This window comes from Condylura cristata, unplaced genomic scaffold (genome assembly GCF_000260355.1).
Source record: "Condylura cristata isolate star-nosed mole 26May11 unplaced genomic scaffold, ConCri1.0 scaffold00022, whole genome shotgun sequence".
NCBI classification, from domain to species: domain Eukaryota; kingdom Metazoa; phylum Chordata; class Mammalia; order Eulipotyphla; family Talpidae; genus Condylura; species Condylura cristata.
In genome coordinates, this window is record NW_004567123.1 from 17,968,235 (window position 1) to 17,987,043 (window position 18,809).

At 37.5% G+C, this 18,809-nt stretch overlaps 1 protein-coding gene across 3 annotated transcripts in view; it reads right to left on the minus strand.

Moving 5' to 3' along the window:
* PHF20 (PHD finger protein 20) overlaps positions 1-18,809 on the minus strand; it is a 108,458-nt gene that overhangs the window by 45,236 nt on the left and 44,413 nt on the right. For 2 of the 3 annotated variants that reach the window (XM_012728322.1, XM_004687230.2), the window contains exons 4-9: positions 18,597-18,681; positions 8,600-8,679; positions 5,227-5,614; positions 1,841-1,954; positions 943-1,131; positions 226-405 (exon numbers count right to left, since the gene is read on the minus strand). In XM_012728322.1, the coding sequence (XP_012583776.1) occupies positions 226-405; positions 943-1,131; positions 1,841-1,954; positions 5,227-5,614; positions 8,600-8,679; positions 18,597-18,681 (1,036 nt within the window). The remainder of the gene's footprint in view (positions 1-225; positions 406-942; positions 1,132-1,840; positions 1,955-5,226; positions 5,615-8,599; positions 8,680-18,596; positions 18,682-18,809) is intronic. The other variant, XM_012728323.1, reaches the window with a different exon arrangement.

Below are 18,809 nucleotides of genomic sequence, written 5' to 3' on the forward strand. Positions count from 1 at the left end.
TGTCTCTGGTGAATCCTCTCACCCTCCGCATCTCTGGCTTGTACCCCAGTTCTGTATGAATAAATAAATCTTTTAAAAAAAAATGAAGAGTATAGAGCATTAAAATTATATATAAATATTATTAATAAGAGATGGGGAAATCACTATAATTTTATTTCAGTTCATAATTAAAGCAAAAGTAAATATATGTATTAGGAAAAAAATTATGTTAACTTTAATATGAACCTGTCACAGTAGAAATCTCTTGTAATTCGGCAAGAGGAGAAGTTGGTTCCGTTTTCATAGTGTTTTCTCCCATTGACTTGCAATTTAAATCCAAGTCTGTAGGCCCCAATCCATCCCCAAAGGAGTGGCAAGTTAGTGCTGTTGAGATCTGGCCAGCTTCCAAAGGAGATTTCAACTGACCTATTTAAAAAAAAAAAAGCAAATGTAGAGAACCTGGGAAGGGAAATACCCACAACACTAAGAAAGCCAGGGAGTATTTAGAGGGAGTCATCATCTCCCAGTGTATAAGAATATGTTCACAGGTTCCAGTACATATAAATCAGGAGCAACTCAACATAAATAGACCAATGAAAAGGACTATGATTAGCTCTAAGGAAAAAGAAATTACTAACAAGAAGTTAAAATGAATGGCTTGCAAGAAGTGTTAACCAAAATGCAGGGGCACAAGAATGAGAAGGCACCAATTAGAGAAGGAAGGGGGTCTTCAAGCACAGTGCCTCCAACCCAACATTCAAAGATATATATAAGCCAAAACATTCACAAACATATAAAAAGTTTGCCCACTGATTCATCAGTGAAGAACAACACATTCTAAGAACAATGCAACTCATTCAATAACTTGATATTGAAGTCATCTAAACTTGTGGGAAACAGTACACAATGACTTAGACTGGTTCTTACTAGACAGGCATGAGTTTGGCAAGAAGAGACTCTTACCTTCTTCAGATTTCTTGGTACCAGATGGTGTGTTCTGCAAAGGATCAGTATTAACTGTATCAATCAAATCTGATACAACCAAGTCAGGATCTAGGATCTCTTGGGTACCATTAGTGGACAGCCTGGAGGATCGTCTTCTTGACAAGTCTTTGTCCGTGTTTTCCAAGTAGTTTTTTGACTTTTCCTGGGCTATAAACCATTAAAAGAGTTGTAGTCAAGAGACCAGTAAAAAGAGTAACTCTGCTACAACAGATTCCTGAACTAGTTGCCTCTATAAGAGTTTTACAGCATCTTCTAGAACGTTAGAATAGTGATAAAAGGAAGTACCCTTCCCTAGTTTATAGTTTTATGTAAAGGCACAGATTCTCTGCCAGGATAGAATTTTCCTTCTTTAAGGATTCACGGTTTGAACATGCGTGCCCAGGTCATGTCCCAATCTTGACAACTAAATTATATTTTGGGACTTCTCAACATAAAACTCTGTGTATTAACTTCCAAAGTCAATATAGTTTATAGAGCTTTAAAATCAATACAAATCCTTTTTGGCAACAAAGGACTAGTTTTTTTAATCAATAAATGGTATTTTTTAAAGCTTGATTAGTATATGAAATCTCTCTTCTATCTCTTCCTAAGTCATCAAATTTCCAGTAGAATCCAAATCAAATATAGTTGATAAAATTATGGTGAAGACACCACTACACCCAAATTTAATATAGTTTGTGCTTTGGGATTTATTTTTCTTCTAGCAATACTCTTTTTGATCCAAGTACACTCACATTAATTCCTGTGACAAGGACAAGCATTAGAGCCCACTAAGCATAGGGGACAACATGGATATAGAGGAAGCTATCCCAAATGTGTGAAGTTCTAGCCACACATATACAAACTGGAAGCTCACATGAATTTTTGTCAAGTCGAGGTCTTTTTAAGGGGACTTCACTTCCTTTTGATATTTTCCGTCTTCTCAATTCCAGTGTTATTGGTTGCAAAGTTTGAGAGTTTGAATCCACAGCTACAACATATATAAGATCACACAAAAGAAAGGTATGTAATTTCTTAGTGTTCAATCTTCATTTTTATATATAAAAGCATGTGTGTATTTATATACACGTATGCATATACACATCAATATATGTTCAGACAACTTTGCATGATAAACAGACCCTCAGGCATTCTTACTTAAATTATTCTATCCAATACTCAGGAATTACATCATGCAGGCTAATTCCTAAAATGTGCACCCTCAGACTATAACTTGATCATTGTCTTCAATCTCTACTTGCTTGGCGTAGGTCCTGGTATTGAGGGACAAAACATAACCTTTTAAAAACCATTTGAGAAACATCTCAGAAGAAAATGCCATTTGATAGTCAGTGTTCCAGAGAAGACTGCTGATCCCTAGCAAATCCAGCTCTGGCATAATTTAATAGTGTAGATGCTAAACCCTTGGACAGTATTCACTCTTTATTTTTAAACCCAACACTTAAGAAGCTCAGGAATTTGGGATGGTGACAGAAGAGAAAGAAAAGAAATTGGGAAGCACAGGAAAAGAGAGGACTATAAGAGAAGGGAAAAGAGGAAGTGAGAGAAAGAGAAGTATATGGGAAAGAAAGAGGAGAATGTGAGGGGAAGGATGGGAAAAAGAGAGTAAGATTCACTGAAGGCCAGTAGCTTCAGAGAGCTATACAAGAGATAGAGCTAAGCTCTGAGGCAAACCTGGTGTGAGTACAAAACTCCTCTTCATGTATTCAATTTTCCTAGCGTACCAACATTGTTTTGTTCCAAGTAGAGGGAACATGGAAATTACACATTCCAAACTAAACATAAATACGAACAACCCTCCCTAAATAACTCAGATCCTGTTTCAGTTTGGTCTGTACAATCAGCTCAAGACTCTCCTGAGTCAACAAGCAGTTTTGTTTAAAAGATTTGAAGTATAAATGAGATTTTTGGCAAGTCATCACTTTGATACCATATACAAACCAGGGCTGACTACACAGAATTTCAATGTTTTCCAAACTTTTCTTAACACAAGAATTATCTGGGAAAGTTATTCATAATTGCATTCCCAGATCTAGCTCCAGAGATCCTGCTTGGGAGAAGTACTCCAGGCAGTTTAACAATAAGCTTTGGAAACACTATTTCTCTATAAAATTGATCCATCCTATCTAATGTGTAACCTTATACATGTAAAGTATAAACAATAACTGAATGCCCCCAACCCAATTGCTGCTGATTTTTAATCTGAATGAAGTCATATGGTTTCAACAGGAACAATCTGCAAACTGGGGTACAATTACCCCAGTATATACTTTCCAAGAGTACAAGCCAGAGCTGAATAGCTAAAGGGGAATCAGTTTCAGAACACTCAATTTTCACATATATACTCTCTCCTAAACTGATATGAGGACACATCAGATTTCTGCCAGCTCACATTTTCCACCTCTCTCTGCATAAGTGCTCTTCCCCCACTTACATAAAAAGATCTGCCTCTCACTCATTCCACATCTTAAAATGCACACTGCTGAGTGATTTAAAATCTCCACTTTCTCAGTTGGGGTTCCTCATTGGAACACAGGTTTCTGAATTCTCAATTCTCCCAAAGGTAGATCACAACTAATACCATTCTTAATACAAAAGAGAAGTTAATTCACTACAAATCCTGCCTTGGGCATTAGAGCTTATTTCTTTCCCAAAACTCTGTTGAGAAAGTCAGTAAATTTAGGTCAATGCTATCCAACAGAAATATAGTGAAAGTCACAAATGCAAGCCACATATGTAATATTTAATTTTTAATAGTCACTTTAAAGATACTTTATAAGTGAAAGTAATTTTATGAATATATTTTATTTAGCCGATCCAAAAACATCATTACAACATGTAGTCAATATTTAAAAATTGGGATATTTTACATTCTTGTGTTTTTTTATACTAAGTACTTGAAATCTGATATATATTTTATACTTATAGAAGATCCCAATTCAGACTAGCAACAGTCTTTAAGTGCTCATTAACTACATATTGGCTTGTAGCTACCACAAAGGAAAGCACAGGTCTGAGCCCTACTTAGAACCAGTGACGATTCCAGCATGCTCCACTCTTTAGGGTAAAATCCAGGTACAATAGCTGAAGGAAGAGATGTCTAATTTCATTAGGAACAAATCAATCTATATCTAGTTTCCCACCTGAAAATCTGAACTCAGATGTGAAAAGATTATCTACTGGAATATGTAAGAATAAATTTATTTAAAGTTAATTAAGGTAGGTTTTTTTCCCCATATGAAGTAAATGCGATGCAGCTGTCTGATTAGATAGAATGGACTGGTTTTGAGACCCATCATCACAGGAGAACAATGAATGAGCGAACTCTAGTTTCAGGTTTTGATGAAAATACACTTTATGCTTTATATGTATCTTTTGTAACTATTTAATTTTGTGAGAAAAAAGAACAGATACTACTTTAGCAAGTGCTAGGGGACTCATTTGTTTAATATGCATGTTGTGAGTATGGAAGCAAGAGTATCTGAAGATAATCTGCCTTATAATCACTGGCAGTGTTCAGTCAAGAGAGATAGGGGCTCTTCATGTCCCTAAATCAATCTAGAGAATAAATGTCTGGCATAGGAATAAATTTAAGGTTTGTATTATTCTTGATTATTCTAGAAGAATTCCAAATTTCAACTTTTAAAAATAGTTGTATATTCTTCCCTAAGTTTGAACTATACTCTCTAACCTGATGCTTACTAATCAGCCACTTCACCATTTTTACTTAAAATTATGAAAATTTCCAATTGATAATCACTCTCCAGAGAACTCAATTTCAAAGTGCACTAATGCCTCCCAAGGCCCAGGGTTCTTTGACCTTACATCCTTCAGAGGCTTAGACCTACTTAGTACTTCTCTGCTTTTCCTCTTCCATGTCTCTCATGGAGAATATATTTCCTGATTCCAGGTCCCACTAAACTTTTTTAAACTAAGACCGTTTGAATAGACACAAGCAAAAGGTCTTAGTAGCTTATTAGGTTTTATCACATAAACTGAGGCATCCAGTAGACAGTTATCTACCACCCCAGAAGTGCAGTTGTGGAAATTTTGTTTCCCAACTTATATTCCTCTGGATACATGATGTGTGAGCTCCACAGACACAACTTGTTTTCAGATCATGGGACGAATCAATCAGTCAAAAAAATGAAGAAATGAAGTACTGTAGTTAAAAAGAACCACAAAGGGCCAAAGAAGAATACTCTGGCATTGCCCATTGCAGAGCCCACTCAGGAAACTCACCAGTAGGAGCTATGGAAGGGGGTCTGCCTCGTTTTCTTTTTGGCTCCCTCAAGTTTTCCTGTGGACTCTTCACAATGTCATTTTCAGGTTTCTTGTCCACTTGAGCATCTCCAGAATATTCTCTGTCATTTTCTGAAATGTTCTCCTTATCTTCCTTCTCGTTCTTGGGAAGGTTTTTCTCTGAAATTTTCCCCTTGTCAGAACAAATTAACTTTCCTTCTTTATCAGGCTGCTTGGATCTTTTTTCTGTCTTAAAGGCTTTATCCTCTTTGTCTTTCTTCACATTGACCGTAGTTTTTCTCTGCTCTTTAAACTTCTCTCGTTTATCAGGAGATGATGAAAGACTTTTGTGTTCTGTTTCTTTAGGCCTAGCATTACCCACAATATTCTAAAATGAGCAAAATAGCGATGAAACATATTTTGTGATTACTTGCAAATACAAAACTCAGGTGGCTTTTTTTTCTCTCAAACATATGAAGACAGACAAAGAAATTAATAGAGGACATATGCCAGGTCACATATGGACATATGGTATGCATGACTGAAACATCCACCCAGACTCTGAAGTTTGAAAAACAATCCTAAGTTTAAAGAAAACAACAACTCTGTTTAACTCCTTCTGAGACAGAGCAATCTTCTTTACTATAATTGATATGTCACTGGAAAATAATTAAAGGAACAGCTACTGACAAGGATTTCTTCTGAAGAATAAACTCTTGACAGAGGTGTTCTAAAAAAAGCCTTCACGCCCTGTCCTCCTCATCCCATACATGACTGAATAATGTTGTCAGAGGACTGGTTCAGTTTGCCAAAGGACACTGAGTACTACATAATGTAAAACCCAAACTGGTAACTTGAGGTTGAACAGTTAAGATATAAAGGTTGTCCAGCTCAAAAACAGGGTCTCTACTCATATAGTGGATAAAGGCTGTGTCCAAGCTAACAAGCTAGCTATATCATTCCTGAGCTCCTGAGATTTTGTCCATTAAGAGGGAATACTGCTTCTTGGTTACTTTTCTAATAATTACTTGCTTTAAAAAGTCATCCTAAAAATCTTATGCTCTAGTGTGACTATATGAAAGTTTTGAAGTTTCCAAAACTACAAGTCAGTTTATTTGTATATGCATCTCTCTTCTAAGTCCTCACAAGAAGAAAATGGTCCACCATACCACATTCATATGGGATCCCCAGCACTGAGCCTGCACACAGATCTTTCCAGAAGCAGGAAGCAGGAGTATCTATACTCTGCAATGAAAGTTTAATGGATCCCATAGGGAAAAATAATAAAGAAGGAGAATCCCTGAAGCTAGAACCTAGAAGAAAATATTTTTTTAAGCCCCACAATTCTTCTGAAAATAGCCAGGTTTAAGAACAAGCACACCTCAGAAATATGTAACCATGGCAAAGAGGGGCAATTTTGATCACAAATTTAAAAGTTTATATTTACAAACTACAATGAATTGCTAGACTAGAAATTAAATTCACTAACAGAATAATCAGACCGTGCACCTATATTTACAAATATTAACAACCACTAGATAAAATGATTGCACAAAGTAGGGTTATATACAATTAGAGAATACTAGATAATCATTTAAAGTCTCACACAGTATTAAGAAACTTTGAAAAAAGTTATAGAACAGTAATACATCTCAAGAATCCCATTGTAAAATGATATATACACACACACACATAAATATTAACAAGAAGCACAGAAGAACACGCATCAAAATGTTCAGAGCAATGGTATCTATATAGTTTTAACTTTCTAGTGCTTGTGTTCTAAATTTTCTACAGCAAACATATATTGTTTTTATAACTTCAAAAAGATAAATGCTCCTAAAATAAAGATTACCAAAACATTTAGGGAAGCATGAATCTACAGGAAAAAAAAAAAAAAGACAATCTATTCTAATACTGTATGAAAAAAAACTTTTATTAAAGTTATCTAACAGTTACTCTTTAAGTTTTTCTTTGAAAGTAGCCCTTGTAGTACCTTACTTTTTAAGGTTGAAGAGACCTGCAAAATCATTTATCTAAACCATTTCAACTATTGGAAAAGAACAAACAAAAACAAGCGGGGGCCTTGGTCTATACTTGGCACCTGCCAGCTCTGAGATGAGGTAAGACATTCAGAGGCAGCTGAGAATTGAGAACTGAGGCACTCACAACCCACAATGGAAAGGGTACCCATCTCAAAGCCAATGCACTCTGAGTGCTATCAATTTATAGAGTACAACAGTTTAAAGAGCTGAACAGTATCTGGGGCTCTGGACTTACATTGAAAGAGGTTCTAGACATAATCTGACAATTCTGGTGACATTTTTAATATACCCATCTATCTTTACTAACTCTCCATAAATGTAACCAAAAAAAAGGTACCAAATTTAAGGCCAAAATAACATTTTAGAGCATTGTATAGCGACCTAGATACCTGAGGGGAAAAGATCTTCAATACTAATGCTTTATAATTTTGTACCAGCAAAAGGCAGTAACACTCTTGAGGCAATCTTTAAAGACATCATTTGTCAATATCTTTTGAAATTGCTTAATTTATGTGCTAGGAATTTACTAAAATCTTTGACAAGTAGAGCAGCATTTGATCATAAGAAAAGACACAATAGGGCCCAGCATCCACAAATACTGTCACATAAACAACCACCCAAAAAGAGGTGAATAACCGGTTATGACTGATAAAATGCTTCACGAACTACTTTAGCAGTCTCAATAGCTATAATTAATTAAAATGAGAACTTTTTAAAACATTAGTATCCAAATTTTGATATCTACTTCATTCTGATGTAAACAAGAAAGACAGTAAAGGAGTAAAAAAGAGGACAGGGGTAAACCCATGAAGAAAGTAGGCAACACTTCTAGATGTGCCATATCTTGGCAGCCCTACACTCAGGCAACTATGCAAATTCTCAAGTCATGGTCCTGAGCTGAAGGACAAAGTTAGATGACCATCCCCCCCAAAAAAAAAACAACAACAACAACAACAAACACCTAGGGCTCCTAAACCATTTTGCCAAGTTCTCTGTGATGGGAAAAGCTGATGAGGGGTAAGGGGAGGGGATGGAGGTGACAGGGGATAGAGAAAGACAAAAAAGAATAATAACCAGATACTTCTGAAAAAAGACAAGGATAACAGATATCCAAGTATTTGGCACTTTTGAAAAGAAGAATCTGTGTTAAAAGAAAATGGCAGAAAGACAAAAATTGAAAACTTGTGTATTACTTTCAGGTGAAATTGTTATCAGATGGAGGAAATAAAGACTTTGCCATCATAAACCAATGTAATGGCTTTATTTGGGAAACAAAACTATAGTGTTAGCATTATTCATATCACAAAGCACAAAACCACATTTCTCACCTGATCTTTGGAAAAAGCTTTGACATGAATATGTTTGACAGTCTGAACTACTCCATCATAAAATTTCACAGTGTAAGTACCTAAAATTCAAGAAGATATCATGACTTTAACTTGCAGTTTCATGACAGCAACACAAAGCATAAAAACAAGGGAGTGGCAATCACATAATATAATATGGGAATTAAAGACCCACATTCATCTTACATATGACTAAGATAGTATGCGTGTCTTCATTTCTTGGTCTAAAGATTACATACCAAGTATCCATATTCAAGTATTCAAAAGCCATCAAAAACTAATTTGTTTTCATGATTCTTTTTAACATAAAAACTTTCCCTGCCTTTACACCAAGAATAAGACTACAGAATAAAGAATGTGAGGAAAATACAGATTTATTCCTTAATGAATTATTCACTTTAATCACTTGATCTATTTTCTGAGCGTGGGGTAGAGATATCTTTCAAACTTTAAAGGGAACATGACCATTTTGCTAAAGGTTATCATGTTTTTGAAGGTTATATTAATCTCAAAATACATATAAAATACCTTAATGTTACAATATTTAAAAATAGAGACTTGGTGTTCAATCCTATTCCAATAGAAAAAATAATGACCAACAAAAATCACTCTGCTGAAAAACTAAAAATCCAAATATTATCTTCCTAAATAAGAATTCCAACTACAAAAGCTTTCATCACTAAACCCTAACACTATCAAACTTTCATATCTGCCTTTTTTGTTGTTGTTTTTCTTTTTTGTCCCAGGAATAAAATAAAGATTCACACTTAATTTTGTCAGCATTAGCAGTGAACCACAAGTAACTGTCTAAGGAGCTACCACTGGCTAAACACTGTCAATTTTCAGGACTAATTTCTCACTCAACACAGAAGGAAATAAGCCTGAGAGCTGGTAACAGAATGCAACAAGGAATTGCCTCCTTACACATTCTCCCCCACCCTATTTCACCTCTCTTTCAGTCCTAAACAAGGACTGATAGGGCAGTGGCTACTCATATGTATTAAAAATGTCCCCTCTCCAGCAGTCAGTGCAATCTGAGTCCAAATCTTATTTCTCATTATTAGCATAAAATGTACACCAATTCAAAGTGACTAACTACTTGCAACCCACTAAAACTACTTTGTGTCAAGGCACTACCTCCACACCTTATCAAAGTGTTTTACTTCCTAGAATGTGTCCTCATTGACGTTAAGCACCCCAATTCAAGGGACCAAAGTAGTTCTGAAAGTTCCCTGACTTCCCAGCTACTGGTTTGAATTTTTCAAAGATTCATTTGGCAGCTGATCTATAGAGTTTCACATATAGTTTTCCTTCACATGGGAAGGCAGGGCCCAAATCTCAAAGGCAGGCTCTCTTTAAATCCAGAGACAACATCTGACGCTAGCTTCTCTTTCACACAGCACCTGTTTCATTGCAGATGAGGATCACTATAATTATTGCCTCTCAAAGTATGGTCCCTAGACAGGAGCATCAGCAACTCCTAGGAACTTGTTAGAAATGCATGTACCAACCAGACCCACCCCCAATATACTGAATCAAAAAACTCTGGGAATGTGTTTTTAAATCACCCTTCAGATTAATTCCAGTGCACAGTGAAGTCTGAGAACTATAGCAATAAACAATTAGTAAATATCAACTTATCTTACTCCTAGTAGTTACAAAACAAGGATTATTTGTGTAAGTGACTTTCTTCCTTTGTATAGGAAGAAAGTAATTCACAAACAAGATGGATATAAGGACATATACTTATGCTTAGTTGGTTAAATCAAGCAATTAAGAGGACAAGATAAAAGAACCTTATAAAAGGCAGCTCAGCAATGATGGTGATACTTACAGCAAAGATCTAGCTTCCTGTCTCAATATGAGAGTGTTAGCAAGCAAAGGAGCAATGATAAGCAATGCTAAAGAACAAACATGGTACAACTTTGGTGAACATGAAATTGGAAGTGTGGGCTGAAAGTTTAAAAAACCCACTTTCTCATGAAATCGTAATATTATATGTGCCAACAACAAATATACTTATTTAGGTATATTTCATTTTACTGTGTGTGGCTTTACTGTGCCTCCCAGATATCACACAGTTTACAAATGAATGTTTGTGGCAACCTTGCATCCAGCAAGTCTTTTGGCATTTTTCTAACATTTAATTAAAGTTATGTATACATGGAGACATAAAAGTTAATGCACACTTAACAGAGGACAACAGACCATGTAAATTTAACATTTACATGAATTGAGAAACTAAAAAAACGTGTGTGGCTTGCTTTATTGTAATATCACCTCTCTGCAGTGGTTAGAAACTAAGCCCATAATATCTTCAAGGTGTGCTTTTTTACTTTTAACTATTTTAACAACAAAGTACAGTATCAATTACATTAAAATAAAAATTCTGCATTTTTACACATATTCAAATATGCAAAAGGACAACACTAATAATGCTGATGAAAGTCAAACATTTTCAGCTATTTGAAGTCATTTCTGAATTTAGGCAGACTCAAAAAATAGAGGCATAAATGAAAGTGTTTCCCAAGTTCTATGTTAAGTCTTGGACACAGCAAAGATTAGAACACCAACAAGTCTCCAAACCTTTCACCAATTCCTCTCCTACCAGCCCACACTGTCCCTCAGTCTAAACCTAAACCACATACCCAGAGCACCTGGCCACTAAGAAATAACCTAAAGGTGATCAGAAACTATTGTTTTTAGATCTCAAGATCCCAAGTCTGATCCTCTGTAATTTCAAAAGACAACAATCCTCCTGATCATGTACACAGCCTATCTTGGGCTTAAATAAATCAGAGAGAACAAAAGTAACATATCCCATAGCCAACAGTGAGATAGGACCACTGCTGGAAATAAGCCCAAACTTACTTTTGTGGTTTCATGTATGATTAAAAGAATGCTTTCCTATGTAATCTCCCCATGGGTCACTGACAATAGTGATTTCCTGTGGCCTCAAACAACATCTAACAAATAGCATGTAAATGACAGAAATCTAAGTATATCATTGCCACCTGCCTCAGGCTCCTTATTTGGATTTCCTGCCACAGGTGAGTAAGTTAGCACATCAGAAAACATTACAGCAGTCAGTAATAACAGAAGGGGCATAAGTAGCAAGCTCTTCTCTAAGACCAAAGAAAAAGGGGTACAGAGGTGACTGGACAAAGCAGATTTCTGTTGGTCTTAAAATCTACCACAGGGACCTCCCTGGTGGTGCAGCGGGTTAGAGCACAGCACTAAGAAGCTAGAGCCACTTCAGCATGGGTTCGATCCCCACCCTGGAGATGACCCATATGGCCTGCCCACTGCTCCCCTCAGCTGTGTACTTCATCGATCTGCCTGTTCTGCTCCCCACTCTGTCTCTAGTAAATTCTCTCACCACCCCTGCACCTCTGGCCTGTACCCCAGTTCTATATGCATAAATAAATAAATCTTTAAAATCTACCACAACTGAGGATTCGAATAGAAAACCCAGATATAAACCCACAAGTTTATGGACACCTAATTTTTGACAAAGGAGCAAAGAATATATAATGGAACATAGAAAATTTGTTCAACAAATGGTGCTGGGAAAACTGGGAAGCTACATACAAAAAAATGAAGCTAGGTCACTGCCTAACTCCAGTCACAAAAATCAACTCGAAGTGGATAAAAGACCTAGACATAAGAATGGAAACCATAAAATACCTAGAAGCAAAGGTGGGTCAAACACTACACGACATACACTTCAGCCACATCTTTAAAGACAGAGCACCCAATGCCACAACATTGAAGGCAAGGATAAATAGATGGGACTACATCAAGTTAAGGAGCTTCTGTACAGCAAAAGAGACATTACAAAAAACAAACAGACAGCCCACTAATTGGAAAAACATTTTCTCACACAAAAGTAGTGATAAAGGACTGATCACAAAAATATACGGAGAACTGATGAAACTCAACAAAAATAAATAACCCCATCAAAAAATGGGCAGAAGAGCTAAAAAGACACTTCTCCAAAGAGGAAATGCAGATGGCCAACAGGCATATGAAAAAATGTTCAACATCACTCGTAATAAGGGAGATGTAAATTAAAACCACAATGAGATACCACCTCACCTCAGTGAGAATGGCACATCTTCAAACAACTAGCAACAACAAATGTTGGCGAGGATGTGGAGAAAAAGGAACTCTCCTGCATTGCTGGTGGGAATGCAAACTAGTACAACCACTATGGAAAACTGTTTGGAGGTTCCTCAAACTGCTAAACATGGAGTTTCCCTACGACCCAGCAAGCCCACTCCTAGGTATCTACCCAAAAGACACAAAAACACTAATTGAAAAAGATACCTGCACCCCCATGTTTATTGCTGCTTTATTTACAATTGGAAAAACATGGAAGCAGCCCAAATGCCCAAAAGTAGATGACTGGATTAAAAAGATGTGGTACATATATACAATGCAATATTACTCAGCAAACAAAAAAGAGAAACACGTCTTTTGCAGCAACTTGGATGGAGCTGGAAAAGATCATGCTTAGTGAGATAAGCCAGAAAGAGAAAGAAAAATACTGGATGGTTTCACTCATAACAGGAGTATAATGGACCAGGCGAGAAAATAACAAAAATAACGAACAACCATATACCAGAGACATTTTGTGGGGGTGGAGTAGGGAATGGGATCAAAAAGGGGGGGGGGAGTGAAGTGCACAGGTTTATGGTAATGGCACACTGGTGACTTGGTGATGGGAAACCCACGGGGATTACAATTGGGAAAGGAAAAAAAATGTACAAAATGATGTAAAAATAAACTGTTATAAAATTAAAAAAAAAAATCTACCACAACTGAGTCCTGGGGTCTTTCTCCCTCCCACTCATCTCCAGGAGTCAGAGAATGCCAAAATGCCATGGGAAGGAGATTCCAGGCTTTTCAAAGTCTTAAGGTTTCCATAGATGTGCCTCACAGAGTAGGCAAAAGGATATGCATGTGTTTGTATATCCACCCCCTCCCCAAGTCTTTTCCTCTTAGAAACTTTACATATGGGTTTAGGTTCTGTGACCAACAATGTCCCAAAATGTTCATCTATTCCATCTCCTCCTTTGATCTCTAACTGCTCAAAAGGGCAGTGAGCTGCCTGTAATCAAAAAGGAACTGAAACCAGATCCTGTCTATCAAGGCTCTCAAGATACCACCCAGTTCCAGAAAACACAGGCCACCTATATGCACCCTATTGTCACATTGGCACATCACACATACCGCCCGCCCAGTGTACACCTGCAGGAAAACTCTACTCCAGATAGATGAGACTATAAGAACTGCAGTTCAGGAACTGTGGAGCTCCATGGGCCAACACAGATTTCAGTTCTTCCGCTGAGGTATGTGCTCTCAAGCAGATATGTGATCCATGGGATTAGTTCCTCATTTATAAAATGAGGATGGAATTGTTGACAACAACCTTCCCATATCTGTGTGAAGACTAAATGAGATCATATATGGAAATGGTATAGCACAGGGGCTACCACATTAGTAGTGGTTATAAATATTACCATCTACCAAGTCACTTTAAAAGGGAAGCGCCAACCCTTCACCACCCCCACCCCCACCCCCATAGAAGAGCTAAGCTAGCATCTGGGGTGAAGAAGCAATACTCCTTTTATGTCTGTGCAAAGCTGTTAACACAGCCCCAACCTTCCAACATTTCAAATGTAGTGTCTGTTAGAGCCTGAAGAAAGCAAAAAATAGTTATTTCTTCAACTAGAGATTCTATAATACAATCATTTCCATAGAATCTCCTCTAATAAATAATTGAAGCACTGGCCCAAAGTAAAATGAACTGGGGATAAAGGGTCACATGATTTAAGAATATGCATAATTTTAAGAATCTCACTTGCCTGTTCACTCAAATTAAAGAACCACAAATCAACAGGATGGAACACTTCCACATTCTGTTATAAATACAAACCTACTTTCCATTTCCCACCAGAGAGAATGACTTACAGAATGGTCGAATGGTATCACAAAGCCCTGCCAGACAAGTGGCTCTGAAGCCAGGCATTAAAGGGGAAACCTTTGAAGCAGCTCTGGAAAAAGATGAGTCCAACTCATCAGAGATGGCTTCCAAACAAACATCCCCAATCTGAAAGCAGAATCCATCTTTTACACCATCAAAGAGGTCTAAGAAGGATACTAGACATGGCTACCTTAATGCTCAATGACATTGAATTGCCACTGCCAAAAAACCATTCCCAGTGAAAGGGTAATGACATGTCATTGCCCTCCCCAGTTTCCAAGTGCTAAATAATCCCTCAAGAAACTATAAAGTTGCTAGCTAGTTGTCATTCAATCATGCCAGACTCCTAATGCTGGCAGTCACTTTCACACTCTGGTTAAAGCCCCTACCCACCAGCCACTCAGTCAATGCTGAGCTTCAACTACCAAAACATGAAAAGTGGCAAGACTATCAGACCAAGCCTCCCGAAGATGAATCCACAGGGTATGACTTCTTATCTCCAGCCTCCTCCTAGCACCACCAAGACAGACTTTCCTTACTAGACATAAAAGGGGTAGCTTGTCAGAAAAGCCAATAAGCTGTGAAGGTCCCTGCTACAGATAATACTGAGGCAGGGTGTAACATCTCACAGAGGACCTTCCTTGTGGCACAGGGTTTGTTTACGTTTCAGCACTATCAAGCTGTCAGAGCCAGGGAGCTAATGCACATGGCACAGCAGACCTTTCCTGTCCCACCCACTGCCCCCCTCAGAAGTGTATTTCAGTAGATCTGGCTGTTCCATACCCCACTCTGTCTCTTACCCTACCTCTGGCCTACACCCCAGTTATACTATGCATAATAAAAATAAATCTTGGCCCTCCCTGGTGGCGCAGCAGGTTAAAGCACAGCACTGAGAATCTAAAGCCGCTTCCGCATGAGTTCAATTCCCGCCTGCCCCGGAGGTGACCACATGGCGTGGCAGACCTCTCCTGACCCGCCCGCCGCTCCCCTCAGCAGTTGTACTTTGTCGATCTGCCTGTTCTGTTCCCCACTCTGTCTCTGGTGAAGCCTCTCACCGCCCCTGAGCCTCTGGCCTGTACCCCAGTTCTGTATGCACAAATAAATAAATCTTTTTAAAAAAATAAATAAATAAATAAATAAATAAATCTTAAAAAATACTAGCAAAAGGCAATTGAGAATTGTCCCTCCCAACCCTGCAAGTGCTAGAATCAATCATGATGAACTAGAAACTGTCCACCACTCCCATAGATAAAATCTACACCAAAGGCAACTTTAAAGTCACTCACCTCAGAAAAAGGCAGTTCTGAACTCCCACAAATGCTAGTCCTTCACAATCCACAAGGTGGCACTATCATCACCCACTCAGTTCCACTAACTTTCAGGTTTTCCCTGCCCCCTTGTCCTTCCTCTCCTGTTTCCAATTAGTCTCAAGACTGAGTAAGTGTTGAACCATAAGATCTTTCCCAAGACCTTTGGAAAAAACAGGTTTGGCAGAAATCTCCTATCAACATTCTTCAATTAACTAAAATTCAAGGACAGAATTGCAAGTTCACAGAACCAACATACAAAGAAGGAATGCAAATCACTGTTTTAGGAGCAACCATTACCACAATACCTCCCCACAACAATTTTAGCTCATGGAGGAAATAAATTGAAAAGGCTTTTAAAACAACTTGCAAAGCATTGGTTGCTCCAAGTTAAAACATTTTAAAACTCTAATAAACTATGGACAATGATGTGGCCCAGAACTCTTAGTTCTTAAATTACTGCTTTAAAACATGTCAGATCCACCCACACATAAAGCCCAGTAACAGCAGAGAAGGGTACCTCCCCCACCCACTATGACTGATCTGCATCATCCTGCTCCTGCCCTTCCCTCCTCCTGGTGGCTGTGTATCAGCACCCAGCCATCCTGCTGTGAACAGGGCTTTTAGTTTTTTTAATCCATAGTGCCATGCTCTGGCCTCTAAAGATATTAGATGAAAATTGTACTGATAGGTTCCTCAGTCTTTATCATCTCCACCAAGATATATCACTCTCACCTTTCTATGAGATTCTTCCCAGGACTCTCTAAACCCTTCTTCCCCCAAGCTGGTCCTCCTTTGTCATTCTCTCATCCAACCCTCTTTACCATAGTTCTAGCTCCATGTGACTCTGGGGCATCATCAGAACAAAAGAAAACACTCCTTCCTTCCGGATACCTCTTTTATCTATTTACAAATTTACCCATGTTACTACCCACAACTTTCCTTTGATCTAAAAGACTGTCCTGTCTCCAAGGGAGAACATCTCTAAAGGATATTATTGGAGGAGGGAGGGAGGAAATGAGTTAGTCAGCATAATCATCCAAAAGACTTTTTCAGGAAATATCTATCTATCTACATGATAGCATTTATACTTAATACCACATAATATAAAATCCAGCAAGCACAGAAAAATAACTAACCTTGAAAATAAGACTGTTATAAAGTTTCTTTTTGTCTGAAAAAAAAACTGTCTTTTACCTAAAGGGTTCAAACAGTTTAATAAAATAAATTTTCCTTTAAAATAAGTTTTTTTAGGTTAATGTGATTCATATAAAATAATAGCTACTTTATTTTGAACACAAACTCATAAAAATAATTTAGGAAAACAAGGGTCTATGCAGAAAGACTTAACCATGAATTTGTGAAACAGTAATTCTTAAAACAACTTAGAAGATTCAAAGATTCAAAGATCAGGCAAGAGGAATGTGTTCTAAGAATAACCTACTTCTGGTAGGTAATTTACAACATATATCTGTTTAACACACTGGTCTAATATTTGGCATGATAGGAGTAGGGTGAATATAGTGAAAGAGAAACTGAAATGTCTGGTATACATAAATGTGTATTTTTTTACTATTTCAATGCATTCTCAAACAAAACTTCTTTATCAGTCCAGGGTCCAGCATTTAACAGTGCTGAATAAATCAACTGAATGAAAAGTCAATATTGCGTAATGTCACCCCTGTTGGTGGTACTAAAAGATCTGATTACTTTAAACAGACTGCAGCGATCAAAGACATACAAAGACATACAGCATGCATCTTGGTAGAAAATGTAAAAAACATTATCACTTAGATTCAGGGACTATTCTCTGTGAGTCAGGGTACTAACAATACATCTTTTCTTAATAACCCCTCCTCTCGCCTGTGATAATCATATGAGCCACTTTTTGGTCAAGTTACCTATCTTGACTCCTTACATGTTCTAAAATCTGCACACATTCCAACCCAGTGTTCTAAATCCTAGCACACCTCCATTTGAATGAGCAACTCTAATATTTGTACCCACAAAGAGCATTTTTTAAGAAATATGGCCTCTATGGTGGTGGAAGGGGTTGTTTTAGCACTATGAAGCTATGGCAGCCACTGCAGCATGAGTTCGATCCCTGGCCAGGCTGCTATCCACATGGTTCATCAGACCTCTCCTGTCTCACCTTCTGCTCCCCTCAACAGTTTATTTTAGTCATTCCAGCTGTTCTGCTCTCCACTCTAGTGAATCTTCTCAATCCACACACCTCTGGACTACACCCCATCTCTTGTATACATAAATAAGTAAAACAAACCTTTAAAAAAAAAAAAGACTGTTGGTGCTCACTCATTTCTAGGCAACTCACAAATAAGTGAAAAGAGTATTAGGGGCATTTTTCCATCAATTATACTAGAAATTCCCAGACACCAAGGACCTGCACACTCCCCAGTGAAGTGCAGATGAACCATAACTATCTTACGAAACAATGACTAAAATTTAGGGGGCAAACAATTTAATCTCCCTTTTTAATCCAGCCTTCTCTCTCCATTTATAATCTTTTCCAAAGTCCTGTTGCAGTAATTAAGTTGAAAGTGAAAACATGCCTAGGCAATAATACATACTGAAAATATATTATCAAACTATAAAATATATTATCAAACATAATAAAGTATCCCCTAAGTCATGAGTAAAAACAACTGAAATTCAAATGCCTTACCATCCTTGTTAACAGCAGTGACTTTAGCTGGGTAAAAACGACAATCAGACCAGCAAGCAAGGACCTGCTCATTTATTTGAAATTCCTAGAAAACATTAAAAAAAAATCCCATTACTAATCCAGTAACATAGGAACTGAAATCACTATTCAGATTTCATAAAAGAGGCTAGAATTGACAAGAATAGGAAAGGGAGATGGCTAGTCCCATTGAGG